General features: G+C 49.9%; 2 protein-coding genes across 4 annotated transcripts; one reads left to right on the top strand and one right to left on the bottom strand.

Annotated features, from left to right (window-relative positions):
- Positions 1–411: 411 nt before the first annotated feature.
- On the bottom strand, positions 412–5,975 carry C5H20orf202 (chromosome 5 C20orf202 homolog). Its single transcript, XM_028735532.2, has 2 exons — positions 5,672–5,975; positions 412–1,238 (listed from the first exon to the last, which is right to left on the bottom strand). Exons 1-2 carry the CDS (start codon positions 5,735–5,737, stop codon positions 1,017–1,019), a joined length of 288 nt encoding a protein of 95 aa, XP_028591365.2. The 5' UTR covers positions 5,738–5,975; the 3' UTR covers positions 412–1,016.
- A 7,197-nt stretch (positions 5,976–13,172) lies between these two features.
- On the top strand, positions 13,173–20,882 carry TMEM74B (transmembrane protein 74B). Of its 3 annotated transcripts, none has more exons than XM_028735529.2 (2): positions 13,173–13,275; positions 19,769–20,882. In XM_028735529.2, exon 2 carries the CDS (start codon positions 19,812–19,814, stop codon positions 20,511–20,513), a length of 702 nt encoding a protein of 233 aa, XP_028591362.2. In that variant the 5' UTR covers positions 13,173–13,275; positions 19,769–19,811; the 3' UTR covers positions 20,514–20,882. The 3 variants fall into 3 exon arrangements, with proteins under 3 accessions (XP_028591362.2, XP_028591361.2, XP_028591360.2); XM_028735528.2 differs by lacking the exon at positions 13,173–13,275 and adding an exon at positions 13,405–14,204 and having other exon boundaries at positions 19,772–20,882; XM_028735527.2 differs by lacking the exon at positions 13,173–13,275 and adding an exon at positions 13,405–14,204.
- Positions 20,883–21,895: the final 1,013 nt, after the last annotated feature.

The following is a 21,895-nucleotide window of genomic DNA, read 5'->3' as shown; positions in this document are numbered from 1 at the left end:
AATTTATTAATGAACTTGTAATTTATTAATGAACTTGTAATATCTGGATTTGAAGATTGGAAAAAAAAAATACTGGTTTACAGAGGCAATGAATTATATATTTTTTTTAAAATGTAACTGTAGGGACCCAGTAATTTTTGGCACTATATAACTATCAATGTTGATGCCATTGCTGGTGGGGTGGGGATGATGATGAAACAGTTTAGGATTTCCTCCATCTGCCTGCAATGGCATCATCTCCCACCTCCTGCCACCCTCCAAAAAAATGCAAAGATGAATCATTTGAAAAGCCAAGTCATGACTGCAGAATCATGACAAAATGCAAACACACATATCTTAATTATGCAAACACTTGATTTGAATAATAATATATTCTGCTTTCCAGTCACAGAATTAGATTTTGATTCCCCCCCCCCCTTTCATATTTGAGGGTTTAGCTGGCACACACAAGCTGCAGTTTATTCTGTTTCCCCGATGTTTCCTTAACTGCAGGTAATTTCTGCATTATATTTGAGCTTTCACACAACATAGAAGCCACATCTGGTAAAATGAACAATATGTAATGCATGTTTAGTGTCCATGTTATGTGATTGCAGAAAAAAAGTCAATTTGCAGCATCCTTAGCCCAGTAAATTTCAGGAGTAAAGTAGTGAAATTCAGGGTAGTATTCCAGCACATAGTTCTTTCCTGCTGTTTTCTTAGAGGAGCAGAAGAATGCAAGTACAGAAAGAGTGGGAGGGTAGCAAAGTTGCCCAGTAATGTTCCTTGTTGTTCCACTGGTGTGAATGAAATTTAGCGCGAGATGCTGGTCCTATATCGGTCAAGAAGCCACCTTTTCATCATTCCACCAGGTGTTGCAGGAACATCAGAAAACAGGACATAAGCTCTAGCATTATGATCAGGAAAACTAACACAATGTTCTCCACCTCTGAATGCCCCAACACAGTCACTGGAATGCCAAAGAAGCTGTTTGCACTGACTGATGACCCCCTGCCCTTGCATCCACCCTCGATTTGTCATGGGAGGGAGTTTCTCCTGTTCGCTCCAAGTCTGAGGGACCTTCTTGACAGGACTGGGGCTCCCATGTCCTCCGAACACGAACGGGCTCTGGCCCCAAACACATCCCTGTTGGGATCGGAGCTCTCCCAGTCTGCACACTCTGCTTTCAGCTCCCGTAAGGTACTGTGCAGCTGCAACAACTTCTCCAGCAGCTCTTGGTCCTGGAGTTGCATTTCTAACTAGAGGAAACAAGCGAGAAAGGGAGAACTATTTGAGCGACTCTGTAGCATGGCAGCTTCGACAAGTGTTTGGCGGGAGGTCTCCCAGTCACATCGTACCTGCAGCTCTTTGCATGTGTACTTGGGAGTAAGCCCTGTGGAACATTGCAGGGTTTCCTTCTGAGTAAACAGGCAAAGGATTGGGCCACACATGGTCAAAGTGAAACTACATTTTCTCAGTCCCCCATCTAAAATTTGAAGATCATAAGAGTGGTCCACACTACAGAGTTACTGGGAAGCCCTATGTGGGAATGCTTAATGTTCTCTTAGGTCTCAGGAACAATCTTGGTGCAATGTTAAATGCATCTTTGCATTTAACTGGACTAGCTTCAACAGGTGAGTCTTTAGCATATGTGCCTCTGGGGTGCAAAGATCCACCCCCAAATTTAGTTTAGCCCCAGCGCCATTGAGAATGACAAGCGCCGTCGTTGAGTCTGACAAGCGCTGCCATTGTGAATGACAAGAGCCACCGCTGGCGCAGCACAGCTTTGCTAAATAAGTGCACAAAGTCGAAAGTCCTTTAGTGAAACAATAGGTATACATTTCGGTAATACCTAGGTATATATGTATTTTGTTTTTCTAGCTTGATCAAAATTATTATTTCATAACAAGTAGATAGTTAAGAGCTTAGGTGGCTTCAGCTGTGGCACCTGGTTCCCCCAGAATTCGACGCCCAGGTGCTCCACACCCCTTGCACCCACAGGTAAAGACGGCCCTGGGTTTCAAAAATGCAAATAGCATCAAAGGGTGAGATAAGTTTTTATCAGCATCACAGCAGGTGTGGGAGGGAGGATTCAACCCTTCCCTCCCGCTGCAGCTCTGAGGAAACTTTTCCCTGTGATGCTCCTTTTGCATTGGGAGGAAATTCCCCGTGATCTGTGCTCCCCATCCCAGAGCTAAGGCAATTTGCATTAAAATAATAACAATCCTGCATCTTAAATGCAAAGATGTATATATATCTGTTACGTCACATTGGAACAAGTTTGACTCTCTGGTTAATGAGTTTCTTGACTTGCCAGTGTTAAAATCATAGCTGATGACACTGGAGGATTTAGGCATGGGATTCATGGCCATTTTTACAGTAGAACAGGTGACGTCCTTTCCAATATACCTTAGAACAGTACTGTTGGGGTGTGCTAAGGTAAAGTGGAGAGGCAGTGTGGTGTAGTAGTTAGAGTCCCAGATGAGGACCTGGAAAACCAGGGTTCAAATCCCCACTCAGCCAGGAAGTTCTCTGGGTGAGCTTGGACCAGCCATTCCCTCTCAGCCTAACCTACCTCAAAGGGTGGTTGAGAGGATAAAAATGGAGAGGAGAACTATGTTAGCATGCCGCCTGAACTCCTTCGAGGAAATTAAATCAAATCACTAATAAACTGGAGTAAGGAAGGAGCTTGAGGGCTAAGTATCTTTTCCAGTACCTTATGATCCTGCCTGCACTCTGCATCTTATCTCCTTTGGAGATTAGGAAGGTTCGAACGTTTGCCAGACATTCTTCGCCATTGCAAACCCTCCAACGTTTCTCCAATGAAGATAGGGACGTCCCATTCCATAATGTTAATTTTACTATTTATACCCCACACATCTTACTGGGTTGCCCCAGCCACTCTGGATAGCTTCCAACATATAGAAAAACACAACAAAACATTAAACAGTAAAAAAAAAAACCATCACTATACAGGGTTGCCTTCAGACGGCTCGGGGGTTGGATAACACCATACCCTCCAACATTTCACCAATGAAAATAGGGGCGTCCTAAGGAAAAGTGGGACATTCTGGGATCAAATCTGAAACAGGGACGGCTTCTCTATATCAGGGATGTCCCTGGAAAATAGGGACACGTGGAGGGTCTGCCATTGTGCCTGGGCTCTGGAATTCTCTCCCTCCCCTAAGAGGTCAGCTTCACCCCTCCTTCCTAGTTTTCTTGGTGGTTTTGTTTTGTTTTGTTTTGGAGGTTCTTGGAAGATTAATTTGCTACTGCCTGGGTATTATTTGTGAACTGTGATATTGTTATAAGCAACTATGAATGCTCATTGTGAGCAGAATAGCAAGGCGAAGATAACTTTAAACGAACAAGATTTCAGAGAAAACCAGAAAAGGTTCCATCCCAAATGGCCTCTTTTGTTCCCACACTGCCCCCCCCCAAACCCCATGACAATTTTGGCAGCAGCTGAAATGACAAATGTCTCCCTTATTCAAAGGAAGTGTGGACAATATTGCTCTCTCTAAAGGGGCACATACTGGATATAATTTGAGGGCTGTGTTAAGATTGATAATGTGCTTTCAAGGCCCTGGAAATGTGACGTAACCTTAAAGCAGGGTGTCACTGAGCATGCGCAAAGTGACTTTCCCTCCCTGCTGAGTGATGTCAGCATTGGCCAAATCGTCGGAGACATGGCTGCCTGTCATGCCCAAGTCCTGACACTTCCCGTTTCAGAAACAAATCAGCCCTGTGCCAACGAGCTTACAGCAGAAACACACTGATATTCACCTCCTCCCACCATCCTGTCTCGACCTTTGAGTCACCTTGATCAGCATTAGTCTCTGGGTGTTCGGTCTGCTGTGCAAAGCTATGAATACTAAGGAGGAAGGAGTGAAACTTTACCCTTTCCATCTCGGCTGAGCGAGAGAGAGACACTCAGTCTGTCTGCTGCCTGGGAAACAAGCACTCTGGGGGCATTTGCCCTCATGGGTGTAAATCACATTTTTTTGCCAGCTTCCAGAATTTGTGATTTTTCTGGCTATTTCCTCTTCCCCCTTCCCAATTCCTCCTCTCTTTCTCTTTCCATTTGTAAGACGTTCATTTTTGTTTCACGCCTCTTTCTTCCAAGTTAAGAGCCAAAACCCCTAGCGAAGAGAAAATCTTCACCTGTTGTCTAAAAATAATGGTGGCTCCACCACTGAAAAGATCCATTATTCTATTGCACCCGAAAGCACGTCAAAGTGCGAGTAGATAAATAGGTACCGCTCTGGCGGGAAGGTAAACGGCGTTTCCGTGCGCTGTTCTGGTTCACCAGAAGTGGCTTAGTCATGCTGGCCACATGACCCAGAAGCTGTACGCTGGCTCCCTTGGCCAGTAAAGCGAGATGAGCGCTGCAACCCCCAGAGTCAGCCACGACTGGACCTAATGGTCAGGGGTCCCTTTACCTACAGAAAGAAGCTCACTCTCCCCTTCTGCGGTTTCCAGAAAATGGCATTTAGAAGCAGGCATCTTCTGGCAGTAGAGGTATGTACTAGCCATCATGGCCAGTAGCCATTCACAGCTTGGTCCCCAATGGGTTTTCAAATGCTCTTGTAAAAGCCACCCAAGTTGGTGGCACACTATGGTGTTTTGTTTAAAAATCAAGGGAATAATTGTATGCTGTTTGCCTACAACCCACAGAGCAGCAGCGGCAGCATTTGACAGTGTGGCACTTCTGGGAAGCAGGGAAGCTGGTTGCAGCAGTGGTAAGCAAAGTGCCCACATTTTGAAGATTGCCAGGCTTTCGGAGCGGGGAGCGCCAACTGCTCATCTTGGAAAATGGAAGAAAGGAAAATGGAAAGAACAAGTTCCAGCAGATCTCCCTGGGATGAATAAGCTGGCATGTGAAGAACGCTGTCACTGCTCAGTTAAAATTCAGGACTAGCCAGCTGGCTTTCATCCAGCTGCCCTAGAGGACAGGGCCTTCTTTGTGGCTGCTCCCAGCATTGGGAACTCCCTTCCTAGAGAAGCAAGAGCAAGAGAGAGCCAGTGTGGTGTAGTGGTTAAGAGCAGTAGTCTCGTAATCTGGGGAACCGGGTTCGCTTCCCCGCTCCTCCACATGCAGCTGCTGGGTGACCTTGGGCAAGACACACTTCTTTGAAGTCTCTCAGCCCCACTCACCTCACAGAGTGTTTGTTGTGGGGGAGGAAGGGAAAGGAGAATGTTAGCCGCTTTGAGACTCCTGAAGGGGAGTGAAAGGCGGGATATCAAATCCAAACTCTTCTTCTTCTGCCATCTCAAGGTCTAACCTGCCGCGCAGGGTTGCCATGTGGATCAAATGAGATCTTTATGTTGCACAAAGCATCTCGCAGAAAAGGTTGGAATGCAAATGCTATGAATCACTTGGGAGGGTACCTGTGGCTCTGCAAACAGCATAGAATACTGTAGGAGGGTCAAACTTCTATGCCAGCTGGAGAAGCTCAAGAGCTGAAATAGAAGGTTTGCTCTGTGGATACCTGGCAGCTCCCTCACCCCACTTTTCAACATTTGGTGACTGGCACAAATCTTGCAAGTGACGCCTTTTGCATTCCAGCAGCTCTGAAAAGCTTCACCTGCTGAACTCCTGCCTGCCGGGCTGCTCCTGCGAGCACCCAAAGAGCCTTACCCCTCTCTGCCTGGGGAGGACCTGCCTAAAGGGAGGTGGGCTTTGCCTTACCAGTTCTCTCCTCAGCCACGCCAGCGCCTGCTCGATACGCAGCTTTCTCTCTTCTTCCAGCTGCATGCTGGAAACGTGGGGCGTTCAGGCAGCGCCAGGCCCTGCCTGCTGAGGGGGCAGCATGGGGCTTCCGAATGCACAGGCCAGGAGCTCCAATCTCTCTCCCTCTCCCACTGCTTGCCGCCTCTTCTTCCAGCCGAACTGAAGGTCCCCCCCCCCCCGCAAGCCTCTACGCAGTTGCAGTGGCACCGTGCAGCCAGCAGAACGGAAGCAACTGGTGACTCGGCTTGGAACATGTGTGCCTGGGTGGGAGTGTGGGTGTATCTCTCCCCCCCACCCAATTCCATCTTTCTGCAGCACACTCTGAGCAGGGCTGGTTGGGAGCTCCTCTATGCCAAGCACCACCTGATATGTGTGTTTGTGTGTGTGTTAGAGAGAGAGGACAGGCAGGCAGACAGACAGGAGGGGGAGTCATCAAATTAAAAAAAGGTTCTTTTCCTGGATCCGAGGAGGTGGAATCAAGAGTAGCTGATGAGTAGCTGCTCTGCCAGGGGAACTCAAGGCTCTGGCGGCTGCCAGGGGCAAACGGATCATGCCCAATTCTGTGGCAGCCTGTAAACCACATGTGTCCCGAGAGAACGTTAGCCGAGAATACAGTGGTACCTCGGATTACATATGCTTCAGGTTACATACGCTTCAGGTTACAGACTCCGCTAAACCAGAATTAGCACCTCGGGTTAAGAACTTTGCTTCAGGATGAGAACAGAAATCGCGCAGCAGCAGCAGGAGGCCCCATTAGCTAAAGTGGTGCTTCAGGTTAAGAACAGTTTCAGGTTAAGGACAGACCTCCAGAACGAATTAAGTTCTTAACCCGAGGTACCACTGTAAGTGGTTTAAGAATGGCTTGTCTGTTGATCAGGCCAATGGCACATCTAACCTTCTTGCTATCTATAGACCTTGCTGGAACTGATCAGAGTGTGGCTGCCCCCTGGAAAGGCAGCATACAGTCCCCATGGTATAACATCTAGGGTCTCCAGTTAAATAGCAGGTGATGGGGAGAAAGGGGTGTGCCAGAGAGGCTCTGCTAATCAGTGGGGACATAGGAATCTGCTATTGATTGATTATACTAAATCAAACCACCGGTCTATCTAGCCCAGTAATGTCCACACTGACTGGCAGCTGCTCTCCAGGGTTTCAGATCCTGAGCATTCCCAGTGCTATCTGGAGATGCCATTGGGCATTGAACTTGGAACATTCTGCCTGCCAAGTGGGGACGTTCAGATGCTCTCCACTGAACCAATGCCCTTCCCCAACATGGGACAAAATGGAGAATTAAGCCTGCCCTTTCCCAAGGCAGCTGCTGCAACTCTATTTTCGCAGCACCAAGGAGAAAATGGCCCTGTACATCTCTGCAGGCTCCGGTGACCTGTCGCCAGCCTTGGAGATGCGTTTCCAAGGAAACCTCAGTCACGATGCGACGCCTTTTCATTTGTTTGTATGTGACACAGTTCCAGCTTTTTCTGGCTCCGGCTTTGTCACGAGGAACAGCAAGGACAGAATGTTTCTGAATGAGTGAATCTGGGGAAAGGAGGAACTAGCAGTGGCAAGGGATTCCCTTCATTGGCACAGGGCATCTTGGGCTGGGAGGGGAATCACTCTCTTCCAGGGGAGGGTGTGAGCAATGGGACAAATCTCTCTGAGGCTTTCGCAAGATGCACAACTTCAAAACTTTTTGAGACACCGAAACCTATCTTTTCACTTTATTTTGAGGCGTTTGGGCAACATTTTTTCCCCATTTCACTTTTAATTTGTATACTGCCTTTCTATAATGCTACACACAAGGAGGCTTACAAGATGAAGAAACCACGTAATAATCTGATCCAATACAAAAGTCGCAATAATTTTAAAATAAACAACTTACATCAAATAAAGCAATATTCAATAATCCATTAGCGTATAATAGTAAACAGTAAAATTAAACATCAGCAAATAATAATTAAACAGTTTACACTTATCAATTACAATAAAGAATCACTAAGCTATTATCTCTCTTCTCTAATGCCAGTGTACTGGAAGAAGCATAGATCACCAGTGTTGAAGCAATGATTCTTCAACATCAACTTCGTTGGACTGGTCATGTTGTGCGGATGCCTGATTATCATCTTCCAAAGCAGCTACTCTATTCCGAACTTAAAAATGGAAAGCGTAATGCTGGTGGTCAACAAAAGAGGTTTAAAGACTGTCTCAAGGCAAATCTAAAAAAATGTAGTATAAACACCAACAATTGGGAAACACTGGCCTGTGAGCGCTCCAATTGGAGAACAGCCTTTACCAAAGGTGTCATGGGCTTTGAAGACACTCGAACTCAGGACGCAAGGGAGAAACGTGCCAAGAGGAAGGCACGCTTGGCAAACCCTCACCGTGATCAACTCCCGCCCGGAAACCAATGTCCGCACTGTGGAAGGACGTATGGATCCAGAATTGGCCTCTACAGTCACTTACGGACTCATTGTTAAAACCATGTTTATGGAAGACAATCCAACCCTGCTTGGGGCCATCTGTCTGGCCGCTGTGAGAAACAGGATGCTCTGTTTCTTGGGCTCATGTTCTTCTCAAACAGGTCCCTCCTTGTGTTCACATGATCAGCAATTAGGTAAAGATAAAGGGACCGCTGACTGTTAGGTCCAGTCGTGGCCGACTCTGGGGTTGCGGTGCTCATCTCGCTTTATTGGCCGAGGGAGCCGGCGTACAGCTTCCGGGTCATGTGGCCAGCATGAGTAAGTCACTGCTGGCGAACCAGAGCAGCGCACGGAAACGCCGTTTACCTTCCCGCTATTTATCTACTTGCACTTTGACGTGCTTTCGAACTGCTAGGAAGAAGAAGAAGAGGAGTTTGGATTTGATATCCTGCTTTATCACTACCTGAAGGAGACTCAAAGCGGCTAACAATCTCCTTTCCCTTCCTTCCCCACAATAAACACTCTGTGAGGTGAGTGAGGCTGAGAGACTTCAGAGAAGTGTGACTAGCCCAAGGTCACCCAGCAGCTGCATGTGGAGGAGCAGAGATGCGAACCCGGTTTCCCAGATTACGAGACTACCGCTCTTAACCACTACACCACACTGGCTTTGATGTGCTTTTGAACTGCTAGGTGGGCAGGAGCTGGGACTGAGCAATGGGAGCTCACCCCGTCGCGGGGATTCGAACCACCGCCCTTCAAATTGGCAAGCCCTAGACTCAGTGGTTTATTCTTTGCTTATTCAATACATATTTGCCTGTTCCCTAGAATGGCTCAGAGTCCTTGCTCAGGCATTACACAGCTTCCTAAGTTTGGGCTGGGGGTGAAATAGTTAACAATGTGAACAAGTTGTAATGAAACAGGCAAAAAGCTATGGGGGGGGGGATAGCTGAGCTGGCGTTCTCAGGCTTCGTTTGTTAATTGCACCAGCAATTACAGGAAGGAGCCCATGAGGTTTGAGTCTTTCGATGCAGAAGCTGTTCCACAAAGCTGCGTCCTGCCCCACTTCCATGTGGGGTAAAATACCCAACGCATGGGGCACAGTGATAGGAGCTTCTCTCACACAGGCCCCATGGAATTGAATGAGAGTGCCAAGCAGCACAGAGAGCATACCTGGCACAAGGGACGAACAGCGAACAGGAGGGAAAGAGGGTAAGGGAGAGACTTCGATCCTCTAATCCAGGCTTCCTCAACCTCGGCCCTCTAGATGTTTTGGGACTACAGTTCCCATCATCCCTGACCACTGGTCCTGCTAGCTAGAAGAAGAAGAAGAGTTTGGATTTGATATCCCACTTTATCACTACCCGAAGGAGTCTCAAAGCGGCTAACATTCTCCTCTCCCTTCCTCCCCCACAACAAACACTCTGTGAGGTGAGTGGGGCTGAGAGACTTCAGAGAAGTGTGACTGGCCCAAATTCACCCAGCAGCTGCATGTGGAGGAGCGGAGACGCGAACCCAGTTCCCCAGATTACGAGACTACCGCTTTTAACCACTACACCACACTGGCTCTCAATCCCTAGCTAGGGATCATGGGACTTGTAGGCCAAAAACATCTGGAGGGCCAAGGTTGAAGAAGCCTGCTCTAACCCCTCTCGCCATCAGACATGCCTGCCCCAGCCGCTGAGAGCGGTGGGGGTCTCATGACCTCTGCACCTGCAACCAGTCTACATCCCTTAGTTCAACGCCAGCTGCAAGGCAGAGACAATTGCTACAATTCCTTTAACTGTTTTTAAATTTGAAACCAGAAGCTCTTTTGCTGGGGATGATAGGTGATGAATTAAGAAAAGCAGACCATAGACTATTTATGTACGCTACGACTGCCGCCAGAATCTTAGTAGCTCAAAAATGGAAAACTCAGGAAATACCAACACTCATGGAGTGGCAGACAAAAATGGTTGAATATGTAGAATTAGCAAAACTGACCCACAAGATCCATAACCAAGAAGAAACAAAGTTCAAAAAGGAATGGAGTAAATTTGTTGAGTATATAGGTAATAACTGTAGAAGTTTAAAGACTGTAGCAGGATTAAAATAAATCTTGTGATGTGTGTAGAATGCAAATAAGAACCTGTGAAAGAGAAAATTTAATACGAAAACCGGATGAAGGGAGGGAGGGAAATCTGTGCACGACAGAGCATGTAGTAAATAAGTAGACATATGATTGTTGAACTTTAGAGTATTTATTTTGTTTGAATATGTTACAGAAAACTCAATAAAAAGCATATTAAAAACCTGTTTTTTAATTTGTTGTTGCTGGAGGGGAGATGTGCCTGGGAAGAGAGGAGCTGGAGGAAAAGCAAGCTCCCCCCCCCCCTTCCGCCAATCACAGTGGTTCTGGGTAAGGGGAGTTATGTTGTGGGGGGTAGGAGAGGCCTGGTAAGGGGCACACGGCACAGGCAGTTGGTGACTGTGCCATAGGCCAGCCCCTCCTCCAATCTGGGGAACTGCGGTTGTCCTATCAGGCAGCTCTTGGGTCTATGGCTGCAGTTGCTGAACACCAGGTCAGCTCAGAGGAAGACCTCCGCCATCCATGATTTGATTGTGGATGAGGAGACTGCTCTTGTCTGGATCACTGGGGCCTGGGTGGGTGAGCATGGCAGAGATGGTCTCACCCACCTGTGTGCACCTGGGTACTCGGTGAAGCAACAAGGCAGACTTGAGGGTCAGGGAGGGGGGAGTTGCTGTGGTCTATAAATCGAAGAAGAAGAAGAAGAAGAAGAAGAAGAAGAAGAAGAAGAAGAATACAGTGTTACCTCAGGTTAAGAACTTAATTTGTTCTGGAGGTCCATTCTTAACTTGAAACTGTTCTTTACCTGAGGTACCACTTTAGCTAATGGGGCCTCCCACTGCCGCCATGTGATTTCTGCTCTCATCCTAAAGCAAAATTCTTAACCCTAGGTACTATTTTTGGGTTAATGGAGCCTGTAACCTGAATTGCTGTAACCTGAAGCGTCTGTAACCCGAAGTATAATAATAATAATAATAATAATAATAATAATAATAATAATATGAATGCCTTAAGACCACAGTACCTCATGGGCCGCCTCTCTGCATCTGAACCGACCCAGACCAGGGGCAAAGGATGGCGTCGTGACACCCGGGGCAGGCGTTGCTATGTAGGGCGCATGTGTGGTGTTGCTACGTACAACGCATGCGGCGTATGTAGCGCCGCCGCACATGTTCTGTACTTAGCGGTTTGCCGGCACCACCACTCCAGTGCCATACGGATGGTGCCGGGATCCATTGCCGCTACAGCTGCGAACGGAGGATCCTCCATTTGTAGCTGCAGCCGTGAGCACAGGATGTGTGGTTATACAGTGTATGTGCGGCATCACTACGTACAGTGTATGTGTGTGATGCCGCACATGTGCTGTACATAGTGGTTTGCCGCCGGCGCTGGGATCCTCTGCTCGCGGATGCAGCTGCAAACAGAGGATCCTCCACATGCGGTTGCTGCGGCGGGATGGCTGCTTGCGCTGCCGCGAGCCCCTTTGGGGTGACTTCTTGTCACCCCCGCAGACATGGAACCTGGGGAGCACCCCCCCCCATTGCAACACCACTGACCCAGACCCTGCAATCATCATCTGAGGAGCACAGGTTTGGAAAGTACATAGGGCAGGGGTCTGCAACCCGCGGCTCTGGAGCCGCATGTGGCTCTTTTACACCTTTGCCGTGGCTCCGGGGTGGATACTAGCAAGGGGAGGAGGCACATTGTGTGCCCCGACACTCCCCACTGTGGCGGGCGCTGTACTGGCTGTGACGTCGCATGGAGGCGGTGCGTGCGTTAGTCCCAACGTCACCTTCGCACCTGCTGTCAGATCGGAGGGCAGCGGCGCGCATGCTTTAAATGTCGCAATGGTTTTGCGGCTCCCAGGTTTTTTCCCCCTTCGGAAACGGGTCCAAGTGGCTCTTTTTGTCTTAAAGGTTGCAGACCCCTGACATAGGGCATCATAGAATGACAGAAACCCACAAAGATCCTTTAGTCCAACGGGCTGCAATGCAGGAATCTCAGCTAAAGCATCTGTGACAGATGGTCATCCAAACTGACCCCACCAAACTCATAACAATACCTTCACCCAGTGGCGTAGCGTGGGGGGTGCAGGGGGGGCCAGCCGCACCGGGCGCAACATCTGGGGGTTAGGGTTAGGGGGCGCAAATCCACGGGTTAGGGGGCGCAAATCCACGGGTTAGGGGGTGCAAATTACTTGCCTTGCCCCGCTACGCTACTGCCTTCACCTACATTCCTCTTAAAGAAACACTATGCTACAGTATTTTCCCTATTATTTATTCACGTTGTTATTTATTTCATAACATCCATATACCACTTGATTGTTTTAAAACACCCACCCACACCCTCAAAGCGGTTTACAAAGAAAATAACACAGCGCAATTATAAGTAAACAAAACCCAACTCTTTGAAATCATACAAAATCAGAATAAACTAAAAACAGATCCTGGGTAGGCTTGCCTGAATAAAAACGATTTTAGCAAGTGCGGGAAAGAACGCGCCTGCCTGAGGTCAATAGGCAGGGAGTTCCAAAGGGTAAGTGATGCCGCACTAAAAGATCCTGCTCTTACAAATGCAAAACGAGCATTGTGTGGCATCTTGTAACAGCGCTAGCGGTGCAGATCGAAGACCGTTAAAGCTTATTTTGGAGTGTGCCTCATATAAACCCACAAATAAACAAATGCTGGCACACACGCACAAACCAGCAGCCAGCCGGCGGTTACGCAGGGATCCCTGTAACCTGCCGGAGATCAACGTGGGAGTCTGCATATCCCTCCTGGCAGCAGCCATTGCACCCCCTGCCCAATCCGGGATGCCCAATTCTGCCCGTTCCCTCGCCCGTCTTTTGCCCGCATGCCCCCCGCAGCTCCTCTCTCTCAAGCCCGGGACTGCGTCGAGGGGCCCTACCCATCCTCTGGCCTCCCTGGAGCCAGCTGTCACGAAGCTGCGGTGGTAGTGGGGAAGGGAATGCCCTTCCCACCCTTCCCATTGCTGGCTGGGTGGGGGGAATGAGTGGGGGAGGGTCCCTGGCGGCGGAGAGGACCCCACCTTTGCCTGCAGCAACCGCCGCCGTGGGAGAGGTAAGAAGCGACTCTCCCCCCGCCCCTCCCTCTCTCTGGCCCCCAGGAGGCTACAGGCTGGAGACTCCGCAACAGGCAGCTCCTCCCCCCGGCTCCCCCCCACCCCCAGAGGCCTCTAGGGCAGGAGGAAGGGGGCGCGCAGGAACTTATTGCGGAGCTGGAGGTGCCATCGGGCGATTGCGCCGCAGCCTCCGGCCACGGGTTGGCCCGGTTTCCCTTCTCCCTTGCGCTGGTGCCGGGTGGTGGTGGTGCGCGATTTGTAAAGCGATCCTAGCCAGCCAGAGCCCTGGGTGTGGGGTGCGGGGGGGGGGGGAGGATCAGGCTGCAGGCTGCAGGCTCCATTTTCCGGTTAGAGAGAAAGAGACCGCGGAGGGTTGCATTGCACGGAGAGAAAGAAAGCTGGAAAGATCAGTTGGTGGGGAGGAAGGGTGGGGGGACGGTGAAGAGGAGGGCGAGAAAGCGGACCGTCGGTTCCCTTTCCTGCACGCCCCCCACCTACTCGCAAGGAGCGAGACCGGCGCGCCGACTGCGGCGCCGTGGTGCTGAACGGACAGCGACCGGCGGCCAGCCACGCCTTGCGCGAGCCGAGTTGCGGCGCCCGAGGCCGTCGCCAGGGGGCGCCGCTGCAGGATTTTGGCATTGTCTCTTTTTCTCCCGCCCCCCCCCCCTTTCACTCCGGTTTAAAACCCCTTCTAAACCGAGCCAGCAGCCCACCTCTCTCCCCCCCCCCGCCCCCTACGCCCAGCCTCCACTCCACTCCCTCGCTCCAGGCTGGCCGAGCAACGACCATCGCAGGAGGAGGAGCCCACGACAGACAGCGGCAGCATCCATGGTCGCTTGCAGCGCTGACCCCCAGCTAGGAGGACCTGCTGGATGTCCCCAGACAGGCAGCATGCGCCCCGCGGCAGCCAGGCAGGCAGGCCGGGCAGGTAGGACAGGGCAGCGGGAAGTGGGGGGCGTGCGTGGGGAATAGGCAGCCGTGCGCGCCCACCCGCTTATTCCTTGGGGCTTCCATTGCTGGGGAGGAGGAGAGGATTGCTGCATGCCTGTCTGAGGCAGCGGCAGGGCGTGGGGAAAGATTATTCCTAAATGATAAGAGGTTGTAATCTGGGTGGAAGGGACTGGGGACGCGCGGGAGAGGAGGCGGCGGCAGCAGCAGCAGCTATGAAGTCATCCTTCAGTGCTGGCACCAGGGACCAGGATGCGTGAGCCCAAATATTAGACAAATTCACGAAGGACAGCATCACTATTAGCCACGGTGGCTCCACGGCTGGAGGCAGCAGCGCTTCTGATCGTTGGTTGCTGGAAACCGCAGGGAGAGTTGCTCCTGTGTTCGAATCCCATTTGCGGGTTTTCCACAAGCCACCGTGGGAACAGGATGTTGGACTAGATGGGCCACTCTGGTGTTATTCCCTATGGTAACTGCACAGGGTGGGGAAGAGGAAGGCGCGTTGTCCTAGAGCAGTCTTCCCCAACATTTGGAGAGCACCTCGATTGAAGAAGGCTGCCCTAGAGTGATTCGTTCAGTATGTTTCCCAGCACAATTCAAAGTGTTGGTGCTGACCTTTAAAGCCCTAAACTGCCTCAGTCCAGTATACCTGAAGGAGCGTCTCCACCCCCATCGTTCTGCCCAGACACTGAGGTCCAGTGCCAAGGGCCTTCTGGCGGTTCCCTCACTGCGAGAAGCCAAGTTACAGGGAACCAGGCAGAGGGCCTTCTCGGTGGTGGCACCCGCCCTGTGGAACGCCCTCCCACCAGATGTCAAAGAGAACAACAACAACCAGACTTTTAGAAGGCATCTAAAGGCAGCCCTGTTTAGGGAAGCTTTTAATGTTTGATGCATTACGGTATTTTAATATTTTGTTGGAAGCCGCCCAGAGTGGCTGGGGAAGCCCAGCCAGATGGGTGGGGTATAAATAAATTATTATTATTATTATTATTATTATTATTATTATTATTATTATTATTATGCCTGAGTGAAGGGTGTGTTCTGAGCAGCCATGGATCCATCCTACTATCCTCTCACAGCTTGGGTGGGTGTGAGAAGGAAGTTGCTTTGCGCCGGCAGCCCGGCGCTGATTGCTATTTTACAACTCCTCTCTTGCTTCTCGTTTTCGGAGTGCTCCAATGCGGGGCCCACATCCCGGTGCTGATCAGGATCACACCTGCTGCTCTGCAACCTCACCAGGGGAATCCCAGGCTACTCCCTGCAGGGTTAAAAAGACACAGAAAATGTGCATGTGTGAGAGGGAGAGAGTAGGGAAATAAATGGCATGGCGCATAGCAGTGGGGGGGGGGTCATGCTGGGCAGCAGCCATGGCAACCAACAAAGGTGGTCCCACTGGGTTTAGGTCTGACACCCCAAGAGTGCCCCCACACCCTGCCAGCAGAAAAAATCATTCTGCTATAGCCAACGGAACAAGTTGTGGTGTGTGTTTGGCCATGGTGTGTGTTTGTGTGGTGACCACAACAATACCCCCAATTTGCAAATGTGTCCAAAGTCGGCAGGGACGTGGGTGGCGCTGTGGGTTAAACCACAGAGCCTAGGACTTGCCGATCAGAAGGTTGGCGGTTCGAATCCCCATGACGGGGTGAGCTCCCGTTGCTCAGTCCCGGCTCCTGCCAACCTAGCAGTTCGAAAGCACGTCAAAGTGCAAGTAGATAAATAGGTACCGCTCCAGCGGGAAGGTAAATGGTGTTTCCGTGCGCTGTTCTGGTTTGCCAGAAGCGGCTTAGTCCTGCTGGCCACATGACCTGGAAGCTGTACGCTGGTTCCCTCGGCCAATAAAGTGAGATGAGCGCCGCAACCCCAGAGTTGGTCAGGGGTCCCTTTACCTTTAGGTAAAGGTAAAGGTACCCCTGCCCGTACGGGCCAGTCTTGACAGACTCTAGGGTTGTGCGCCCATCTCACTTAAGAGGCCAGGGGCCAGCACTGTCCGGAGACACTTCCGGGTCACGTGGCCAGCGTGACAAAGCTGCATCTGGCGAGCCAGCGCAGCACACGGAAACGCCGTTTACCTTCCCGCCAGTAAGCGGTCCCTATTTATCTATTTGCACACAGGGGTGCTTTCGAACTGCTAGGTTGGCAGGCGCTGGGACCGAGCAACGGGAGCGCACCCCGCCGTGGGGATTCGAACCGCCGACCTTTCGATCGGCAAGCCCTAGGCACAGAGGCTTTTACCCACAGCGCCACCCGCGTCCCCCCTTTACCTTTTACCAAAGTCAGCAACCCCTGCCAGTGGCTATTGGTTTGCTCGCTGCTGCTGCTGCTGCTGATTACATTTATATCCCGTTCATATCCCGGGAGCTCGAGGTGGCATGCATGCTTCTTTCTCACCTCGATTTTACCTTCACAACAACCCTGTGAGGTAGGTTAGGCTAAGAGGCTGGGACTGGCCTAAGGTCACCCAATGTACTTCCTGGCTGAGTAAGCATTCGAACCCTGGTCTCCCAGATCCTAGTCCGGCACTCTTACCATGAAGGTGCTTTGTGTAGAACTTCTGTGGATTAAAAGAAATTTAAAAATCCCAAGTGTGTGTGTGTGTGTGTGTAAGATTGGCAGACTCCTGCACACCTCCTTTTCTGCTGATCTTTACATTGCTTCTTCCGCCTGCAAGAGGTGTCTACTCAGCCGCACTTTCCCTGCAAGGAGGTGCCTCAGGCAGAGCTTTTGCCCTGCCAGCAGCTTCAGCAAAATCAGGATATCAGCCGTTTGGTCACACAGGGTGCAGGCAAGATCAAGACCCACCTCACCAGCCTCAAGAGACACACTTAATTAACAAAAACCGCATACCACTTGATTGTAATCAGATTCCCCCCCCCCCCTTCTTTTTCCCTTTCTCCTCCTGTGATGGAACTCCTACCTGGGGACTTCCCTGGCATTTTTCTGGCCCACGTAGGACCAGTCTGGAAAGTTAGCCTTGGTGAAGACTTGACGCTTTCATCCCCCCAGAAGTTTTTGATTTGAGTTCCTACTGAAATGAGGCTGCATTTTAATGTTGTATTTCAATCTTGTTTTTAAGTTGCATTTCAATTGATTTGCTTTTATATCGGATGTTAGCCGCCCTGAGCCCGGTCTTGGCTGGGGAGGACGGGGTATAAATTATTATTATTATTATTATTATTATTATTATTATTATTATTATTACCTCCTCTGCAAGGAATTCCAGGGATGATCCCGTTTCCCTGGGGATAACTTAAGATAGCAGGGCTCAGCTAAACTATGGAACTCTCTGCCACAGGAAGCAGCAGTGATGATCACTGACTTGGATGGCTTTAAAGGAGGACAAGGATGTAGCCTTCAATGGCTACTAGACATAATGGCTGTGGTCTATCTCCACGGCTAGAGGCAGCAATGCTGCTGAGTTCCAGTCGCTGGAAACTGCAGGAGTGCTGCTGTGCACGGATCCTGTTTATCAGTTTCCCTTTGGGACACCTGCTTGGCCACTGTGAGAACAGAATGCTGGACTAGATGGGCCATTGGCCGGATCCAGCAGCCAGCTCTTCTTGTCTTCTTTATGTAGTGCATAGAACATTGGACTTTGACCAAGGAGTTCCATGTTCCAATCCCTGTCTGGTCAATGGGGCCTGGTGGGCGACCTTGCCCCAGTTGCTCTCTATTGGCCCTCTGCCTGCCTAAGAATAGAAAGCGCAGAATATGCATGCCGCACTGAAGGTGAAAGTGGTGAATGTGTGTGCTGCCTTCAACAAAATGTTGCAGTATGGAGTGCCCTATTCAGTGCTTTTTTCTAAATAAAAAAAAAGGTTAGGGGTACTCTCATTTTGACTCAAGAAAACCACCATTTTATAGTTCAAATAGTTTATTTTGTATAGTTCAAAAATATAAACTAAGTTAGTTCTTGGTATGAGCTTTCGTGTGCATGCACACTTCTTCAGATACGTATCTGAAGAAGTGTGCATGCACACGAAAGCTCATACCAAGAACTAACTTAGTTGGTCTTTAAGGTGCTACTGGAAGGAATTTTTTTTGTTTTGACTATGGCAGACCAACACGGCTACCTATCTGTAACTGTTCAAAAATATAGTTTATCAAAAATATAGTTTATTTTTTATAGTTTGGATTTGGAAGAAGAAGAGTTTGGATTTGATATCCCGCCTTTCACTCCCTTTAAGGAGTCTCAAAGCGGCTAACATTCTCCTTTCCCTTCCTCCCCCACAACAAACACTCTGTGAGGTGAGTGGGGCTGAGAGACTTCAAAGAAGTTTGACTGGCCCAAGGTCACCCAGCAGCTGCAGGTGGAGGAGAGGGGAAGCGAACCCGGTTCCCCAGATTACGAGTCTACCGCTCTTAACCACCACACCACACTGGCTCTCAAACTCTAGTTCAAAAATAAATACAGTAAATGGACAAAAGTACAAAGATTCACAAAATGTTTAGGAGTATGCGTACCCCTGCATCCTCCCAGAAAAAAATCACTGGCCTTATTCGGTTTTGCATAGGAACACAGAAAGCTGCATAGGAACCATGGGGGATTTTGATGCTTCCCCAACACCACCAATTTTGAAGCCCCTTTCATGCTGCCTTCCATGTGTTCAATCGGCACCTAGAAGAGGGCATGAGAACATAGAAGATGCCTTATACAAGGTTGGACCATTGATGCATCTAGCTCAGTATGGTCTACACTGACCAGAAGAGGCTGTCCAGGGTTTCAGGCAGGAGACCTTCCCACCAAGTCCTACCTGAAGATGCCTTCAGGGATTGAACCTAGGAGAGCTCTCCCCCCCCTTCATTGGTAGAGGACTGGGAGCGAACTCTGGAGGAATTGGCTTCATGTCAGGAAGGTCCCCTGAGGTCCCTGAGACGTGTGGTGGATCAGGATGATTTGATAATAATAATAATTTATTATTTGTATCCTGCCCATCTGGCCGGGCCTCCCCAGACACTCTGGGCGGCCTCCAACAAAGATGAAAAATACACTAAAATGTCACACATTAAAAACTTCCCTGAACAGGGCTGCCTTCAGATGTCTTCTAAATGTCAGGTAGTTGTTTATCTCTTTGACATCTGCTGGGAGGGCGTTCCACAGGGCGGGTGCCACTACCGAGAAGGCCCTCTGCCTGGTTCCCTGTAGCTTTGCTTCTCGCAATGAGGGAACCACCAGAAGGCCCTCGGCGCTGGACCTCAGTGTCCAGGCTGGATGATGGGGGTGGAGACGCTCCTTCAGGTATACTGGACTGAGGCCGTTTAGGGCTTTAAAGGTCAACACCAACACATTGAATTGTGCTTGGAAATGCCCTGGTAGCCAGTTTAGGTATTTCAGGACCAGTGTTATGTGGTCTTAGATGCCACTCCCAGTCACCAGTCTAGCTGCCGCATTCTGGATTAGTTGTAGTTTCCAGGTCACCTTCAAAGGTAGCTCCACATAGAGTGCATTGCAGTAGTCCAAGCGAGAGATAACTAGAGCGTTCAGTGAATGAAGGCCAGGCTGCAGATGGTTCTCATTGATTCCTCCTCTCCATTCTTCTGCCCCAGCAGCTGAAGTGCTGAGAGGGATGAGCAAGGCGACTGCATCCCAATGGCGTCCTCACAGCCCCTGGAACTGACAGTCTTGGGGAATGTACCTGGGCCCAGCCGGGGAGTCCCAGAAGGGGGACCTTCAGCACCACGGACAGCTCCTGGCTTGGGCATTGAGAACGCCTCTTACCAGGGGGAGGAAGAAGAGGAAGAGGAAGAGGCAGAAACTTCCTTCCGGAACCGTCAAGGCACAGGAAGCAGCCTCAGGGAGCACACAGCACCCCCTAGGGGAGACCTCTCCCCACGGTCCGAGGACGGCCCTTTGCCGGACGCAGCAGGCAACTCAGTGGACTATGGCTTCATCTTGGCTTTAGTCTTCTTGGTCAGTGGGATTTTGCTGGTGATTGTCGCCTACAGCATCCCGCGGGAGGCGCGAGTTGACCCGGATTCTGTGTCCGCCCGGGAGATGGAGAGGCTGGAGATGTATTACGCCCACCTGGGCTCCCACCTGGACAAGTGCATCATCGCAGGGTTGGGGCTCTTGACTTTGGGTGGGATGCTGCTCTCCATCCTGCTGATGGTCTCCATCTACAAAGGGGAGCTGTACCGCAGGAGGTCGTTCCCGGCTTCCAGGGCTCCCCGGAAGACTTACGGGTCTATAAACCTGAGGATGAGGCAGCTGAATGGAGAAGGGGGGCAGACTTTGGTCGAGAATGAGGTCATTCAGATGACTGAAGTCACAAACACCAGCCAGAGCTGCTGACGTTTCTACGTAGGTGATGTAAGTTGAACTAGATGAAGGGTCCTCTTCCGACGCTACAAATCTTTGATTCTATTCTACAAGTTAAAAGCACTGAGCTCAGAGGAGGATTTGCTGGGGGGTTGGGGGAGGGGAAAGGTTCAACATTCATATTTAAGTATAGCTTTGCACCTCAATGGGGGAACAGTAGAGGAAATGTCGTCTCTTGTTTAAATGCCTCTTTCACTTACACACGAAAGGATGAGGACGGACTTTAGGAAGCCAAATGTTGCTTTACATTTTGGCAACTTAAGAAAAGATTTCCAAGAAAACTCGTGGTCTCCCTCTGAAATTGTTCTGTGCTACGTACTGCACCACTGCTGTGGTTAAAAGAAACCCCACACACCTTTTTTAAAATTAAAAAAACTGTTGCACAACCAAATCGCCTATGCTGAAGACACAGAGCCAAAGCCACATTTCAGAGGCCTCTTTGGAATTCTTTGTATACTACCAAGCACAGTTTAAGGCCTGTACTTTTGAGCTGGGTTCCTTCGCTCCACTCCTCCCTGCAGCAAACACTCTTAGCAATAGTTCCATCTGGAAGACGTGTGCAACCGTCGCCGCTCCCAGCAAAAGTTCAGAACACGCCCAACCGCTCCATGGTTTGTATGAGTTTTCTGGAGCTCCCAAGACCTTGCTGCAACTTTCGCACTTGCAACATGCTCGGTCTGTTGAAGCCACACCTTCACGCGCAGCCACACAGCCTGACTCACAAACACACCGCCTTGCCACACCAGCAAACCCTATTTCCCTGGCCTCGCTGGGAAAAGAACACCATGTCCAAACTGTTTCTGAGTTGTTCGTGGAAAGCGGGAAGGGAGCAGCGCTTTCAAAGAACCTTCCGCGGTTCTGCTTCCTCCTCAATGGGTTGGCCCGCCAAGTCGCCTGCCTCGGATGCGGGAGGCACTCGCTGCAGTCAGGAGATACAATTACGTCTCGAATGCAAAGCATGAAACATTAATGAAGGCCGGCATGTGGGCAATGCAAATGAAAATGTGTCAGCAGGAAGTTTAAAAATGGATATTGCTCAGAAGCGGCCAAATGAAAGGTGACCTCTAAAAGGTACAGCTGCCGGTAAATCCCCCCTCCTAATATTTTTTTTAAATGCCACTCTCAGCTAAATATAAAATGTGCAGCCACATCCCAGGAAATGTGTATCACTCAGTATTGCCATCATGAGAAACTGAGGGAAAGCATTGTTCAGAATGCTGTGCCATCACTTGCCCTTCAAATCTGGTCCATTTGTTGCCCCCAGAAATTCCTATAATTGCTTATAAGTGGAAGCAGGAGGAAAAAAGTACCGTATTTTTCGCTCTATAAAATGCACCAGACCACAAGACGCACCT

Source organism: Podarcis muralis, chromosome 5 (genome assembly GCF_964188315.1).
Source record: "Podarcis muralis chromosome 5, rPodMur119.hap1.1, whole genome shotgun sequence".
NCBI lineage: Eukaryota > Metazoa > Chordata > Lepidosauria > Squamata > Lacertidae > Podarcis > Podarcis muralis.
This window is presented reverse-complemented; position numbering and strand designations above follow the sequence as displayed.